This window comes from Typopeltis vanoorti, chromosome 14 (assembly GCF_054136105.1).
Source record: "Typopeltis vanoorti isolate ZY-2024b chromosome 14, IOZ_Tvanoo_1.0, whole genome shotgun sequence".
Taxonomy (NCBI): domain Eukaryota; kingdom Metazoa; phylum Arthropoda; class Arachnida; order Uropygi; family Thelyphonidae; genus Typopeltis; species Typopeltis vanoorti.
In genome coordinates, this window is record NC_143562.1 from 46761862 (window position 1) to 46778880 (window position 17019).

The following is a 17019-nucleotide window of genomic DNA, read 5'->3' on the forward strand; positions in this document are numbered from 1 at the left end:
TTTCTTCAGCTGCTTGAAAAATAAAATTCTCTTCATTTCAATTCTCATACACTTCATCTCTAGCCTCATCTTCACCAACTCCGCTTTCATGTCCAGATCAAACAGAAAAAAAAATTTCCTATAAGCCACCTTATGAATTCTTGACCTATTGATAGCATGCATCCCCATACAAAACTAGTAGAGAGTTGTAGAACCCAGAAAGTTTCTTTCTCTTATAATTAGTTATGGTCATATCATTATACTGGAATTCTCAAATTGTGTTCATAATTTAATCTTTATCCAAGCATAAACAAACAAGAGATTGCTTCTTCCATAGTTCTTTCTAATTCTTACATATTCTCTATTGTCATAATTTAAGTCATTTGTATCAACTGTCATCTCTTTCACCTTTTTGCATTTAATAGTTCATTCACATTTCCTGTGCTCCCAGAAAACAGTTTCATCACACTCATCAAGTACATCTGATATATGATGAGAATTGCATTCTTGTAGACAGGCTTATACGTTGGTTATGCATTACTAAATCACTTAAGGAATTGACAACGTAGATACGAATATAAATTAAATTACACTTTAATAATAAATATTTCCGATATTTCGGCAACGTCACGTTGCCATCTTCAAAAGGAACTTACAAAAAAGGCACATGCATGTAGGCACTACAACACAGTAACTGAGAATGAAGTGATGAAGCTACTGTTCTCCTAAAAGTCTTGATGGTGCCCCCTAGGTGTTCTTGGACGGGCTAAGTAGGTGTTCTTGGACGTTGGGGCTGAAGGTCTGCTGATGCAAGCCTCCCAAATTTGGGGCAGTCTCATACAACTAAATTTGTTGAGGTTTGGAGAGTTCCTTATGGCTGAGGCTGATTCCATGAATATTCTTTCGAATTTGTATTTGCCAAGGTATATTACTGTAGCTTTCTTCCACCGTATTCTGTGGCGTGTATCCAGAGCATGGTCAGCAAGACCAGAATGGCTGCACTTGTGAAAACGGATGTAGTCCTTGTGTTCCGAAATTCTGATATTCGCTGTCCTGCCTGTTTGGCCAAAGTTAGACAGTTTACAGCTGCAAGGGACCTGGTATACACCAGGTAGGTCTAGGGGAGGTGGTTGGTCTTTAGTGGAGCGGATAAGGGATGCCAATTTTCTGTATGGTCTGTAGCAGGAGGTCAAGTCATGTTTTTTTAAGATTTTGATGATTTTTTCCGAGGTGCCACGGATGTAGGGAATGGTGATGGATTTAGAGTAATTCTTGTTGTGGATGGGGGAAGGGGGGGTTGTGGTTTGTAGGTTTCAATATTTTTTTGATTTTTTTTTTTGGGGGGGGGGGGAGTAGCCGTTGGCTGAGAAAGTGTTGAGGATGTGATTTAGTTCAGTGTTTAGGGCCATGTCGTTAGAACAGATTAGTTTAGCCCTGTTGTATAGTGTTTTCACCACTCCATATTGTTGTGATGGGGGGGGGGGAGTGGAATTTTTGGTGAATGTACCTGCCTGTATGGTTGGGTTTTCTATAAACTGAGAAAACCAAGGTTCCATCAGGCTGTTGGGTGACTAGTGTGTCTAGGAAAGGGAGACTGTTGTTTTCCTCTTTTTCCAATGTGAACTTGATTCTGGCGTGTTGGTAGTTTAAGTGTGTTAAGAAGGAGAGGAGTGTATCAGAGCCATGTGGCCAGATAGCGAACACATCATCAACAACAACGTAGCGAAGCCATATGGTTGGTTTTTATAGGGCAGAGGCTAAGGCTTTTTCTTCAAAGGTCTCCATAAAGAAATTGGCCAAGGGTGGGGAGAGTGGTGAACCCATGACTGTCCCCTCTATTTGTTTGTAGAATTTTCCCTGCCAAACGAAATAGCCTGAGTTTGTTGTGAACTGAAATAGGGCTGAGATATTGGGACAAAAAATTTAGCTTGGATTATCTCTAAAGTTTCCTTGAGTGGGACATTTGTGAATAAGGAGGAGGAGACGTCAAAACTGACCATTATGTTGGAGTGTAAGGTTTTCTATGCTGGCTTTGAAGTGGGCTGAGTTTTTTATGTGTGATGGTGTGTTGCCAGTATGGTATGTGAGCTCTTTGGCCAAATGTTTAGCTAATTTGTATGTTGGGGAATCAATGCCATCCACTATGGAACATAATGGCACATTTTCTTTAGGTATTTTTGGGAGTCCGTAAATATGGGGGTGGGGGTATAGAGTTAAATGGCTTTAATCTGTTGGTAACTTCTACAGGCTAAGCAGTGACTTTCTTACGCATTTTTGAAAATTATGGAGACAACTACCGTGTTTGAATAAAAACTTTAGTTTAATATAACTAAAATCTACATTCGACGTTTCGACCTTTATGTCAAGGTCATCTTCTGGAGCGCACAAATATACACGGGAAACAAGCTATACAACAATCAAACTGGTTTGTTAAAGACACTGACCAACCGCTACCACAATTGTTGGCCTGACCTCTGGTGAAAAAAAAAAAAAATTAAAAAATAAATAAATAAAATAAAAAATAAAAACAAAAAAAAAAAAAATAAATAAATAAAAAAAATTATACATCAACGCTACAGTCCTATTATTAATGTTGTCTAATATATGCTGGAATGATGTTAATATATATTAGACAACACTAATTATAGGACTGTAGCGTTGATGTATAATTTTATTTATTTATTTATTTATTAACATGTTAATATATATAAGTTATATATATTAACATCATTCCAGCCAGTTGGAACTAGTATTAGAAACCATTCCATACCAACTGGCTGGAATGATGTTAATATATATATATATTAGACAACACTAATAATAGGACTCTAGCGTTGATGTATAAATTTTTATTTTTATTTTTTTTTGTTTTTATTTTTTTATTTTATTTTATTTTTTTTTTTATTTATTTATTTTAATTTTTTTATTTTTTTTCACCAGAGGTCAGGCCAACAATTGTGGTAGCAGTTGGTCAGTGTCTTTAACGAACCAGTTTGATTATAGTATAGCTTGTTTCCTGTGTATATTTGTATGCTCCAGAAGATGACCGTGACATAAACGTCGAATGTAGATTTTAGTTATATTAAACTAAAGTTTTTATTCAAACACGGTAGTGGTCTCCATAATTTTCAAAAATGCATTCTGATCACCGTGTAAGCCTAAAAGAAAAGAAAAAAAAGAGACTTTCTTAAGGAGCCTGTGAAGTTTTCTAATTTGTGAGTTGGTGGGATTGTATTCGATGGGGAGGAAAGTCGTCCAATCTAATAGAAGAGCATTAAGCTTACTCGTGTAGTCCTTTTGGTTAAGTACTACAGTTGCGTTTCCCTTATCTGCTTTGGTGATGACTATTTTTTTATTATTCCTCATTTCCTGCAGAGCTTTATATTCCTTGTTGGATATGTTGGTGTTTGGTGGTCTTGCTTTGGAGAGGTCACAAGCTACATCCTGTCTTACACTGTTGGCGATTTGATTTGGAAGGTGGCAGATTCTGCGTTCTATCTGGATCATAATATCCTCACTAGGTATTTTTCTGGGAGCAATGGCGAAGTTGTGGCCACTTGAAAGCACGTTGAGTGCTTCAGACTTCAAGGTGACTGAAGGAAGGTTGATTATGGTGTTGGTAGGAAGTTTTGGATTGACGATTGAGTTCTTTTTTAAGTTTTTCATCTGTTGACCTCATATTTTTTCAAATTCTTTGTCTGCAGCAGTACACAAGACGTCATGTAAAATTGACCAAAGCTCGTGATTTAAAGTGCATGAAAGCTCTTCTTCAAAAGCACGAATAGCTTTGTTAATGTCTGCTAAGAGAAACTGCGTGGCGGCGATTTGTTCCCGAAGCAAAGCGTAGCTGGTGTGGTTATAGATACGGAGAGCTTTTTGTGAAACAAAACGGTGCTTGAATTTTACACAATTCGGGATTACCTGATTATCCCGGCAGCGTTTTAGGAAAGTTAGGCGATTTAATTGTCTAAACAACTTCATTTTACCGTATTGGAAGGCCTTCCGTGCAATCGCATCTCCATAGATGATGATAATTCTCGTAGACAAGCTTATACGTTGGTTATGCATTACTGAATCACTTAAGGAATTGACAACGTAGATACAAATATAAATTAAATTGCACTTTAATAAATATTTCCGCTATTTCGACAACGTCATGTTACCATCTTCAAAAGTAACTTGCAAAAAAAGGTACGTGCATGTAGGCACTACAACACAGTAACTGTGAATGAAGTGATTTCACCAACACCCCCCCCCCCTCCCTCCTCACAACAATATGGAGTGGTGAAAACACTATACAAGGGCTAAACTAATCTGTTCTAACGACATGGCCCTAAACACTGAACTAAATCACATCCTCAACACTTTCTCAGCCAACGGCTACTCCCTCCCCCCCCCCAAAAAAATCAAAAAAATATTGAAACCTACAAACCACAACCCCCCCTTCCCCCATCCACAGCAAGAATTACTCTAAATCCATCGCCATTCCCTACATCCGTGGCACCTCAGAAAAAATCATCAAAATCTTAAAAAAACATGACTTGACCTCCTGCTACAGACCATACAGAAAATTGGCATCCCTTATCCGCTCCACTAAAGACCAACCACCTCCCATAGGCCTACCTGGTGTATACCAGGTCCCTTGCAGCTGTAAACTGTCTAACTTTGGCCAAACAGGCAGGACAGCGAATATCAGAATTTCGGAACACAAGGACTACATTCGTTTTCACAAGTGCAGCCATTCTGGTCTTGCTGACCATGCTCTGGATACACGCCACAGAATACGGTGGAAGAAAGCTACAGTAATATACCTTGGCAAATACAAATTCGAAAGACTATTTATGGAATCAGCCTCAGCCGTAAGGAACTCTCCAAACCTCAACAAATTTAGTTGTATGAGACTGCCCCAAATTTGGGAGGCTTACATCAACAGACCTTCAGCCCCAACGTCCAAGAACACCTACTTAGCCCGTCCAAGAACACCTAGGGGGCACCATCAGGGCTTTTAGGAGAACAGTAGCTTCATCACTTCATTCTCAGTTACTGTGTTGTAGTGCCTACATGCATGTGCCTTTTTTGTAAGTTCCTTTTGAAGATGGCAACGTGATGTTGCCAAAATATCGGAAATATTTATTAAAGTGTAATTTAATTTATATTCGTATGTACGTTGTCAATTCCTTAAGTGATTTAGTAATGAGAATTGCAGTATATCAGATGTACTTGAAGAGTGTGACAAAGCTTTGCCTTTTTTGTCTTTATTTAAATAGGAAATATGTGGATGATATCTTTATTTAGAAACATGATCTTCCAAGCCTGCAACAATTTCTTTATTCCCTTGACTCTTACAATCCCACTATCAAATTTACGTTAAAGCTTGAAAAAGATGGAAAACTTCATTTTCTTGATGTTCTCATCACTGAAAAGTCTGAAAAATGATGTATAATATCTGCAATATCTGCATGCGTTATCCCTTCACCATCCTCAGAAATTAGGCTTAATCCACATCATAAAGAATCAAACAATTTCTATCATACAAAATGATGATTAACTCAAGACAGAACTTCAGACTCTCATTTTTTATTTTATTTTTTCTCAGTGGGCATTTCAACAAAACAGTTGATAGGATTTTATTTTCAAATCCTACTGCTGTCAGTAACCAGAATATCCAGTATAGAGATTTAATCACAGTTTCATATATTGGCAGTCTATCAATTAAAATAGCATCTCTTTTCAAAGATCACGATATCACAGAAACTTTTAAACCAATTTAAACTGTTCACAGCCTCCTGAGGTCTTCTAAAGATATGCTGCACACCTTTCTACAAATATCCAGGGTTATATAGAATTCCATGCTATGATATTGTGGTTCAGTTTACATAGGACAGACAAGCAATGGATTTGAGGCAAGAAAGAAGGAACATGTTGCAGATGTTGAGCATAAAAGAAAAGATAGATATGGTCTGGCCAACCTTACTTATAACACCAATCATGCAATTGATTGAAACTTTTCAACCATGCCTTATGTAGAAAATAATTTTTATTCTAGACTTCTCAAGGAATTGGTTACGGTCATCCAATTATGCAGATCATTGAATAAAAACCTATGACTGATTTTAAGTGACATACGAAAATTGCTTTTTAAATCTTTCAGCATCAGAGTTTCATCTTTGCTAATACTGCAGACAGCTAATGCATGCCTAATGATTTTACATTTATGAATTTAGCATGAATTTACTTATTTGTCGTGTAATGGTTATTTAGTGTTGAGTCAACTTTGTGATCTAATATTTTTGATTTTTAAGCCCTGAAGAAGCCACCAGTTCTATTTTAGGTGGTGAGATTAATAGATGTATTTTACGACTAATAAATTTCTGTTATTACTTAGTTTATTTTTCTTTTTTCCATTTGCATTTTTTTTTCTTCTCTGTTTTTTCCTTTGCACTTTGCTTTTCTTACTTCTCTCTGATATACCATTTGTTACACATTTCTTCAGCTGCTTGAGTGCAGGCTTTTACCAGTGAAAGATTTCCCACATAACTTTTACATCATTTTCCTCATTGGTATCATCTTTTTTTTCAATATATTTTTCCATCTTATTTAAGTTAAGGGATATTACATCCCATATTGTTTCATAGCGAATAAGAAACTCAAAGAGTTTCATGCCGAATATAGTAAATGTATAAAGTTCGGCGAGTCCAAGTGTAAGCAAATACCTGGATAGTGTTACAACTGACCTTTTAGGGAGTGCAACACTGAGGCAACTCATGGTAAGGGTGGAGCAAGCTCTGATCACTATTCTTGATATTTCCCCATAATGTGAAACCCAGCTCCTAGGAGCTGTATTACTGTTCTACATTATGAGTGAGAGCAGGTCACTACCCAGACCGGTTTCAACCTTTATTGAGTCTCATCAGTGAGTAGGTAGACCTAGAAATACCAAGTTTGTAGCAAACAGAATTTACATATACCCTACTATGAGAATTGCCAAGAAGGTGTCCTAATAAATTATTGATTATATTTTTATTGAATTTATTGAATAAATTATTGATGCATCCTTTGTGACTTTTGACACTACCCTTCAGAACTTTCAAAATGCTTTCATCTCTCTCTCTCTCTCTCTCTCTCACACACACACACACACACACACACACTATTTTTGCTCTTTTTAAACTCTTGCTGACAAATACGTCGCATATATATGCTACATCTTACAGTGTTTCATATTTTCCTCAAGCAGTGATATCTTTGCTTCCATTACAATGATATGTTTGAGTACCAATTAAAAACATCAATAGCTACCAAAGATTAGGCATAATCACAAATGTTGATTAATGAAGGAAATGTTGAAAATGAGAAACTTTGCTACCTACAATAATTTGCACACTACTTTATTCTGAGATTATGCAAATACAGCTTCTTAAAATTAGCATACACTAAAATTCAACAGGTCCAACACTACAATGCCACTATATTTGATCAGGAGAATGGATTTTGATATTTTATGGACATTATATAAATCTCTCTCTCTCTCTCTGGTGAAAATAAACTTATTTTCTTGAAAGAATGAATGAAAATAAATAAAAATTAACAACAACAACAAAAAACTGTTTTTCATTTTATAGGGAGTAACATTTCCTGCCATGCATTCAATGTTGGGTAGTTGGTTGCCAAAAGGAGAAAGAAGTCTTTTATCTACAATTATCTATAGTGGATCTCAGATAGGAACAGTTGTAGCTATGCCATTATCTGGAATATTAGCAGGCTCAGACTTTCTTGGTGGTTGGCCATCTGTGTTTTATGTTTTTGGTAAGTTATTAGTAATATTATCATTGTTATTGTTGATCTTTCATCAAAAGACTGAAATTCAACTTGGCAGTGGCATAAATTCCATGAATTGCCCAGTTCCTACTTTCTGTCCTGTATTCTATATTCATTACTACTGTCAGATGTGTTTGAGGTCAGTTTTATATTTGCGAAGAGAAAATTAGATCATGTGGAAGGAAAAACACTGCCAAGCATAGAGTGAGTCACTACTGAAAAACAAAATTGAACAGGAGATGAATTACAATCCCTTACTAACTTATAGGTCTCTATCATATCTTTCCTCTTCCTCCTGCCCACCAGACTCTGCAAGTTGCATCTTCTCAATCTTTCCTCATACTCGAAACTACCTTAGTTAGTCGCCGCTGGACCCTTTCTGACATCTCTTCGTCCTTCTGAAAACCAGGTGACCAAATCTGGGCCTAATCAAAGCCTTATACAATGGAACAAGAATCTCCCTACTTCTACAAGTCAGTATCCTCCGCATCATTCCCAGAAGCCTTTGTGTTGTCTTCACAATTTTGGCTATGTATCCTCTAAATTTCAGATCCTTATCCACTATCACCCCTAGATCTCTTATTTCCTCCACCTCTGACAATATATCCTCGCCAAGTATAAATTCTGCATCCCATTTTTGTTTTCCAAATTTTAACACCTTACATTTTGCAACATTGAACTCGCATCCCCATTCCTGTGCGCAATCACTCAATTTATTCAAGTCTTCTTGTAAGGCCACAACATCTTCTCTACTCTTCATGGTTTGTCTCAACTTTGCATCATCTGCAAACAACTGAATATCTCCATCCAAATTTTCTCCAATATCATTAATTTACAAGTTAAACAGCAATGATCCTAAAACAGACCCCTGAGGCACACCACTAGTAACTTTCCTTTTCCTGGATATTGCTCCCCCATAAACAACTTGTTGATACCTATCAAATAGCCAGTCTCCAATCCAACCCCATCTGCTCTAGTTTGACTATCAACTTATTATGCGGTAATCTATCAAAAGCCTTTGCAAAATCTAAGTATATTACTGTGTATCCTTCTCCTCTGTCCATGGAAGCAGTCACCTTATTGTAATAAGTAAGTAGATTACTAAAACATGACCTCCCTTTAGCAAATCCATGCTGTCCATCAAAGATAATACCATTGTTGTCAAACCAACTCTGGATCCTAGTTTTCACAAGCTTCTCCAACAACTTAACCATAACACCTGACACACAGATAAGCCTATAGTTTGATGCTTGAGTTCGCTCACCTCCTTTATGAAATGGCACAATCTTGCCCTCCTTCCACTCCTTAGGGACTTGACCGAGTGCAAAACTTGTATTAAAAAAATATGTCAAGGCTGGCGTCAACTTCCTGGCACATTTCTTCAGAATATGTGGTGATATATCATCAAGTCCCACAGCCTTATTTCCATCTAGTTTGCTCAACTCCCCATACACCTCTTGCTCACTTACAGTCAGTCTCTCTCTTCCCCATCATCAACTGCTCTCAATCTCTCCATGAAGTCACATTCACAAAATTGAAAGACCTTTATGAACTGCTCATTAAGTGTCTCCACCACACTTTCTGCAACTGTCTTTATACCATTTTCTGCAATCACTGTCATCTTTCCATAATCATTCTTTCTTTTGCTGGCTACATATCGAAAGAACTCCTTCGGATTCTTTTTGACTTCATTAGCTAACTGCTGCTTATGAAGGGAGTCTAGAGTTCGAAAATTAGAAAGATTGAATGACAGAGAGAATGTGATGCGAGATTCGAAAGTTGAATTGGATTGGATAAGGCAAGAGATGAAATGGATACCGAGTGAAATTAAGAAAATTTGGGTGAAAACGATTAAAACAAATAAAGAGCTAACGAAAGATGGGTGAGTGGTGTTGTATGCCGACTCCATTATTAAAGGTGTTATTAATCACTATAAATTATTAATATTTTATTTATAATTTTTTATTATAAATAAAAAATATTAATATTTTATTTATAAATTATTAATATTTTAGTAGAGTGATTAATATAAATTATTAATCACTCTACTCATTTTACCAGGCGGTAAAATGAGTAGAGTGATTGAGGCATTGGATATTAGGAGGGAGCGAGTAAAGGAGTTGATGGTTTTAATAAGTACGAACAGTGGTGAGCTATGGAAATTTTAACAAAGGGCTCGCATCGTGGAGGGAAAAAAAAAGCCATATTTCACACAAAAACTTTTATTAATACAGCTTGTGTACAAATTCCAATCAAAATGTATGAGAGGACAATCAACCTCTAAAGGCTATCATTTTTAAACAAATATTTCATGATCTAAACATGAAATATTTGCACACAATCAACTGTGTTAATTTAACTTACATAAGAAAAACATTTTTTAACTATCAAAATATAATAAGAGTGAAATCTTTTATAATCTTTTATAAAACATTTGATTGGCTACTGGTTTTACCATATGATTGGCTACCAGAAGGGAGAAGAGTAAAGATAGGGCATGTGCTTATTTTATGTTCAAACTTGGGTGCATTCGTTATAGAGGAGTTGAAACAATAATTCCAAATAATCTATACACTGCCGAATAGACTAATTTTTGTTAGGTTACCTTATGAGTTTGTCGCTTAATATGTTTCAAAAAAATGTTTTTTTTTGAAAAAATTAAAAAGTAAACAAGAAGAACAAGGGGCTCCCAAATTTGAGAAAAATTTAACAAAAAGACTTGCGTGAATCCCTTATAGCTCACCACTGGGGTACGAATGACTTGCCAGAGGACAAAGAGCACACCAGAATGGATATCAGGAAGCTGCTTAGATGGATAAAAGAGAATAGTGTGACAGGAAGGGTAGTAAACGTGTTGCCTAGGTATGACTGTGGTGAGATGAGACGGAGAGCAAGGATTATAAATGATTTGTTGGCTGAAACATGTGAGGAGAGGAGAGTACAATTTGTTAATGTGTGGAATGAGTTTGAAGGACAAAGTGAACTGCATGGGAGCGGTGGACTGCATTTGAGTGGTTATGTTGTGAGTTGCTTGGAGAGACTGCTGCTGGAAGGTAGAGAAGTAATAATGAGTTCCTCTACCTCTATTTAAAAATAGAGGTAGAGGAACTCAATATGCTTAAGGATATTACAAGTCTTATTGAATCAGATCAAGTGGGAAGTGATGTGGAAGAGCAGGAGAGTACGACATTAAAGATTGAAGAGGTGGTTATGAATGAGGAAGTGAGTGGCACGAGTATGGAAAATTAGAGAATGGGTGTGCAAGATGAACAGGGAAACGGGGAGGCTCAGGGTGGACAGGGGTACACAGTGTAAGAAAGGTGGATGCTCCAAGAGGATGTGAGAGCATGTGCAGACAGGAAATGAATGGGATGACCCGGGATCATGAAGAAACAGTTGGAATTGAAGAGGGTTCTAAAATGAATAAGCAGAAATTGAAATGTCCCCAGTCGAGCATGGAGAGATCATAACGAATGAGTGGTATCAGTGGAACTAGCTATAGATCCAGGAATGAGCTTTGTGTTTGTATACAAATGCTAGAAGTGTAAGAAACAAGGCAGATGAAATGATTGCACTAATTGAGTCTGTTCAAGCCAAAATTGTTGGAATAAGTGAGTCATGGTTAGATGAGGACGACATCCTGACAGAAATAGAGATGGAAGTGTATGATGTGTTTCATGAGGAAATTATAAATTATAAGAGGAAATTAAGAATTAGATATGGCAAAGAAAATTCTCGGGTATTGGGGTGCTCTATTGAGTGAGCACTTTGAGATACTGCAGCAACATATGTCACAAGGAGCAGTGTGAAAAATAGAGGTAGAGGAACTCAAGATGCTTAAGGATATTGCAAGTCTTATTGCAAACATGACCATGGGAATAGATGGAATATTGGCTTATGTATTATGAGCAGAAGATGTAAAGGAATTGGCACTTTCCTTTGATCAGGCTTGTTTAAGTCTTAGCTCTGGTAAGATCATGAGAGAGAGTGAAAAGGAGACAAAAAAGTTTCATTGCATAAAGGAGGCTCCAAGACAGAGGTAGCATGTTATAGACTGATCAGTATCTCTGATGGTGGTTAAATTATCAGAGAAGTTGGTCTAAATTTTCAGTAGACTGACAGTGTCTGTGATAAATAATAATACTAGTTTAATGTGGAAAAGTGTAAGGTTATGCACTAAACTAATGAAACTAGACAGCAAGAAATTGAAGAGACTAGGGATATAGGGGTGTTAGTGGATAAGAAGTTGAAAATCAGAGGTCATATTACAAAATGGGACAAAATAGGTGATAAGATCATTTGGATGTTAAAGAACACACTGAGAAGTGGATATGAAGCGGGTTATTATTTCTCTTTATGAAGGTTTGGTATGGCCACTCGTGGACCACACACAGAGATTTATTTATATAGCATATAACAGTGGTGGCAAACCTTTTTATGTGCATGTGCCAAAAATTTACAAATAATATTTATCAAGTTGCTAATGTGGGGGAAAGTTTTTAATAGGGAAAAAAATTAATAGAAAATGAATTATTGCAAAATTTTATTGAGACAAGTTTAAAAATTAACATAGAATTTCATAAAGATGAACTCATAACTTGACATAGACATTGTCGTATACAAATCATTATCAATTATTTATTAATGAAATTTTTGCTGTTGTACATTGGATGCCAAATGCTTTATATCAAGTTCATATTTTGTCACTTTTAGTGTCACATGCTGAACTAGATTCATTAATCATTCTATTTCTTAAACAGTTTTATATAAAATTCCTTTTGGAAAATAATGACTCACAAGCATATGTAGAGGAGAAAATTGATGAGATAACGTCACTAGTTTTTTAAACAACTAAAAGTTTCGGGAATGGCATTCCAAGTTTTCTTTTTAATTATGCCCAATAATCGGTCATTTTCAATTATTTTCAAGTCATTTCTCAAATCAAACTTTTGTTTCCATATAGAACTGAATTGAAAATCGATTAATTGTTTCTATATCTTTCAGATTGAGTTTATCTGCTGATGTGTCTGTAATGTTTCTACAAATTGCCTGAACTGTGTAAATCTTTAAGAAAATTTGTTGATTATCGACTGAATAACTGCAGAAAACTCTTGTGTCAATTTAACTTGATTTGTTTTTTCATGAGATTCTAGATTCGCAAAGGTTTTTGTATTTGGAAAATATTTGAAGGTATTGGAAATAATGTCATGATTGAAAATTTATAATTTAGCTTCAAATGCTTTGATTAAATCAAACATGACAATAACTATCTTGTTAACACCTTACAGTTTAACATTTAATTCATTTAAATGTAAGCACAAATCAGTAAAAAAACATTAATTTCGACATTCATTAATTGATTATATTTTTCATTATGTAAAAAAAGTGTAACTTCATCTAAACACTCAACAAATCTTTGAAGAAATTTTCCACAACTTAACCATTAGACATTGTTCTACATAAATAAACCATTGTACACTGAGTTTACCTCATTTAATAATTCTAGAAATTTTCATTTATTTAAAGCATGTGCAGATATAAAATTGACCGATTTTGTTATAGGGCTCATAATATCTTCCAGTGGTCTGAAACTAGCTTTGTGCATAAAACCTGCTGATGTATAATGCAACGAAAACCCAGAACTGAATGTTCAATATGATCGGTAAATAAATTGACAAAACCATTTTCCTCTCCAGTCATACTGCGAAGCACCAATAATAGTTACCGATACAATTTTGGAAAGATCTATTTCTCTTTCATCAAGTGCATTTACAACTGTGTTGCAAATATCTATTCCTTTTGTTGTGGTTGCTAATGATGTTAAACTTATCAATTCTTCTTTGATATTATTCCCAACACAATAACGAATGAAAATTGCTAAACAAGTCGATCCAATTATGTCAGTACTCTCATCAAGACAAAGAGAAATTAAACCAGAAGATTTTATATCTATTTTTTGCTGATGAGTTATGTTTTTAGCCATTTCCAAAATTCTATCTTTCACTGTGTTTCTAGCCAAAGGTATGTTTTTTATTCTTTGAATAATTTTTTCCTTGTTTTCAAAATCCTCAAAAAGAACTGGTGTGCATTTTAACCATGCTTTTTGTATATATTCCCCATTGCTAAACAAGTTGATCCAATTATGTCAGTACTCTCATCAAGACAAAGAGAAATTAAACCAGAAGATTTTGTCTATTTTTTGCTGATGAGTTATGTTTTTAGCCATTTCCAAGATTCTATCTTTCACTGTGTTTCTAGCCAAAGGTATGTTTTTTATTCTTTGAATAATTTTTTCCTTGTTTTCAAAATCCTCAAAGAGAACTGGTGTGCACTTTAACCATGCTTTTTGTATATATTCCCCATCACTAAAAGCAAAACCTTTTAGTGATGGGGAATATATACAAAAAGCAGTTATATTTGAATGACTGCCAATAAATTTCATTGGGATTGTGGACTGAATATTTCTATTTTTAATTGCCCAAGTAATAAATTCTTTCTGTTGGTCTTTGCTTTTCTCAAGGAGCGATTTATGGTTTGTCTCATAATGACGTTTTATTGACAGTGTTCTGCATACAACTGTCTCGAATAAAACACATACTGCTTTATTGTCTTTGTTAATCTTGCCAAACTCTTCAGTCCACCAACTTTGGAACTCTCTGCTGCTCGATTCTGATAATTTTTTATTTTTATTTTCACTAGCCATGTTAAGAATTGTAACAAATATATTCAAAGCTAAAATCAAATGCATTTTTTACAGTTTCAAAAAAATCAACATTTTATTATATGCCTAAATTAAAATACCTTTATAATTCTCACTTACTGCAAAAACAAAACACAGTGCTTATGCGCAACAATAATACACTTGCCACTGCTTATTTCTGCCTTCTGGCAGATGCATGGCACAAATATCGTATGTTTAGATGTCACGTGTTTTGGCAAAGTTGAAGCTGGTGACTTTTCGTATGCTAAAAATATTGAAGATTATAAACTTCAGATAATTAATAAGCCTTAAAATAATGAAAAGTTTTTATATCACTGATGGAAAAGTTTTGGCAACTAAACACAGTTGTTTTCTATCAGCTGAGTCATGTCATTATACCCCTCAGCCATTGACTAGAGGTTTTTAACATCAGCTGTAATTTTCAGCTGCTGGGCCTTGTTCCTACAGTGGGCAATGCATTTGTTGGTTAGTTTCTTTCGTGTAAAACAAAATTTAACTTGTACATGTTGTAACAATTAAAAAAAAAAAGAATCATTTATAAGCATATAAAATGATATCATCTGTAAATTGTTGATGTGCCAGTGTTGGATCCTAATTCGTCTTAACCTTTACTTTGGATCCGACATGTTAGTCACTATGATGTTCTTAAACAAAAAATAGTTGCTACGCGATTTCTAATACAAATATAGAGAAAATTTATATTTATAGACTGGTGCAGTAAAAGAGATTCAGGCAAAATACAACTTATCATTAACAAAAACAAACATTTAATTTTAAAATCACAAATTTTACACTCAAATTCAAATCAGTAATTAAGTTATTATAATCACTTCAGCCTTTCTGATAATACTATTATACAAACTCAGACAATGGTAAATTTGTCATCTCTAATACAGTCTTCTCACAGTTCCTTAAGTTACAAAATACAATAAAATCGCAGTAACACCGCTTTACAAGCAAATACTTTTAAATTTTCACTTCAGTTAATTCTCACCAATAGTTACTGTTAATATAAGGAAATTCCAGGATGAAACGCACACGCTTCTCTGTATAGAAATATTAATGGTTGGAATAAGCTTACCGATAATCTTTTTCCTTCATCTACTTATACGTAAACACCTTTTATAACTGTAAACACTTTAAATAGTAAACGGCACTCATTAAAATAATTCTTCTAAGCAATAACTAAATTAATCATCGGTCACAATACACATAAACAAACGTTCTTGCTTGAAGTACTACTGATCACTCATTAATTAAGGCAATACACAATAATTCTTTAACTTGAGATTTTATATGTACAGATGTTCATTCCTCCTGCATTCAAATAATTCTTTAGGCACTATAATTCAAAACACAGCTAACGGTAAACTTCAACTTTACAGCTCTACTATTCTTTAGTAACTTCGTGCTTTGCTTCAAGGTTCTGTTTGTCCTTGAAAGGTCGGCCCTGAAATTAAATCTCAATTCAAGTATTGCTAGTCTATTTAGTAGTCACTCAGCCGTCTTCCGAAGCTATAATTGTTATTCTACAATTTATTAGCTAACCACCTCTGGACTAGTAGACTTTATTAGCTCTTTGAGTGACTTGCCGACTCGCTATTATCGCACTGTGATTCCCGAATGCGCTGATTCCAACCAAGCTAATCCTCTCTCTCTCTCTCTCTTTCTGTTTCCTTATTAATTCTTATTATCAGCGTTCTTTTCTTTTTATATCCGTTTTTCCCACCTAAATTCTTCTCGTGATCTCTTTAACTAATTCCTTTTTAGTAAACTTTTAGCTTTCTCCCCATGTTCTGTTCCAAAAACGTGCTCGTTCACTTACATACGTTTCCATGACAACCAAACAAAATATAATAAAATCGAGGTATTGCGTAACGCTAAACTTCTACAACCAGGAACAAAATAAGAATATTTAGATTTAAATTAATGCGCAGTTAAATTATCAAATACAAGTTCTTATAATATTAACATAGTAATAATTAAAATAGCTCAATAATATTTAATACAGTCTTATCACTATTAATACATATATCTTTGATTAAATAATTAGATATTAGACAAAATTAAAGTAGTTATATGAATATTAAAATGTAAAATAAGTTGTTTACATTAAATAATATTTACAAGTCTAGCCTTTGTGTTGGAAGATCATGTTGGATTCTGAAGCAAATAATAATTACTCTAATCTCTACATAATCAGAATCCAACACCAGCAAGATTTTCGTATGTGCCACCTCTGGCATGCATGCCATAGGTTTGCCATGCCGGGCATATGATGATGCAGTAGCCATGAGGCCTCTTTTATGGTGAAGTAAGGAACCATCTCAATCCTCCCCCTCCATTTTTATCCAGGCTTAGGACTGGCATATAGCTAACAAATCAGGCCTATGGCTGGGTCTTAAGTATTCCTGACTGTAATCCGTGTGTGTTGAGGACCAATTTGCCTCTTCTATGGGGCGAAAAAAAACCCTACCTCCTTATGAGACTGGCTAACTCAC

General features: G+C 35.0%; 1 protein-coding gene across 2 annotated transcripts in view; it reads left to right on the top strand.

The window, feature by feature from the left end:
- LOC150099425 (putative inorganic phosphate cotransporter) overlaps nt 1-17019 on the top strand; it is a 221626-nt gene that overhangs the window by 97726 nt on the left and 106881 nt on the right. For both annotated transcript variants that reach the window (XM_090403717.1, XM_090403716.1), the window contains exon 4: nt 7602-7785. In XM_090403717.1, coding sequence (XP_090259843.1) covers nt 7602-7785 — 184 coding nt within the window. The remainder of the gene's footprint in view (nt 1-7601; nt 7786-17019) is intronic.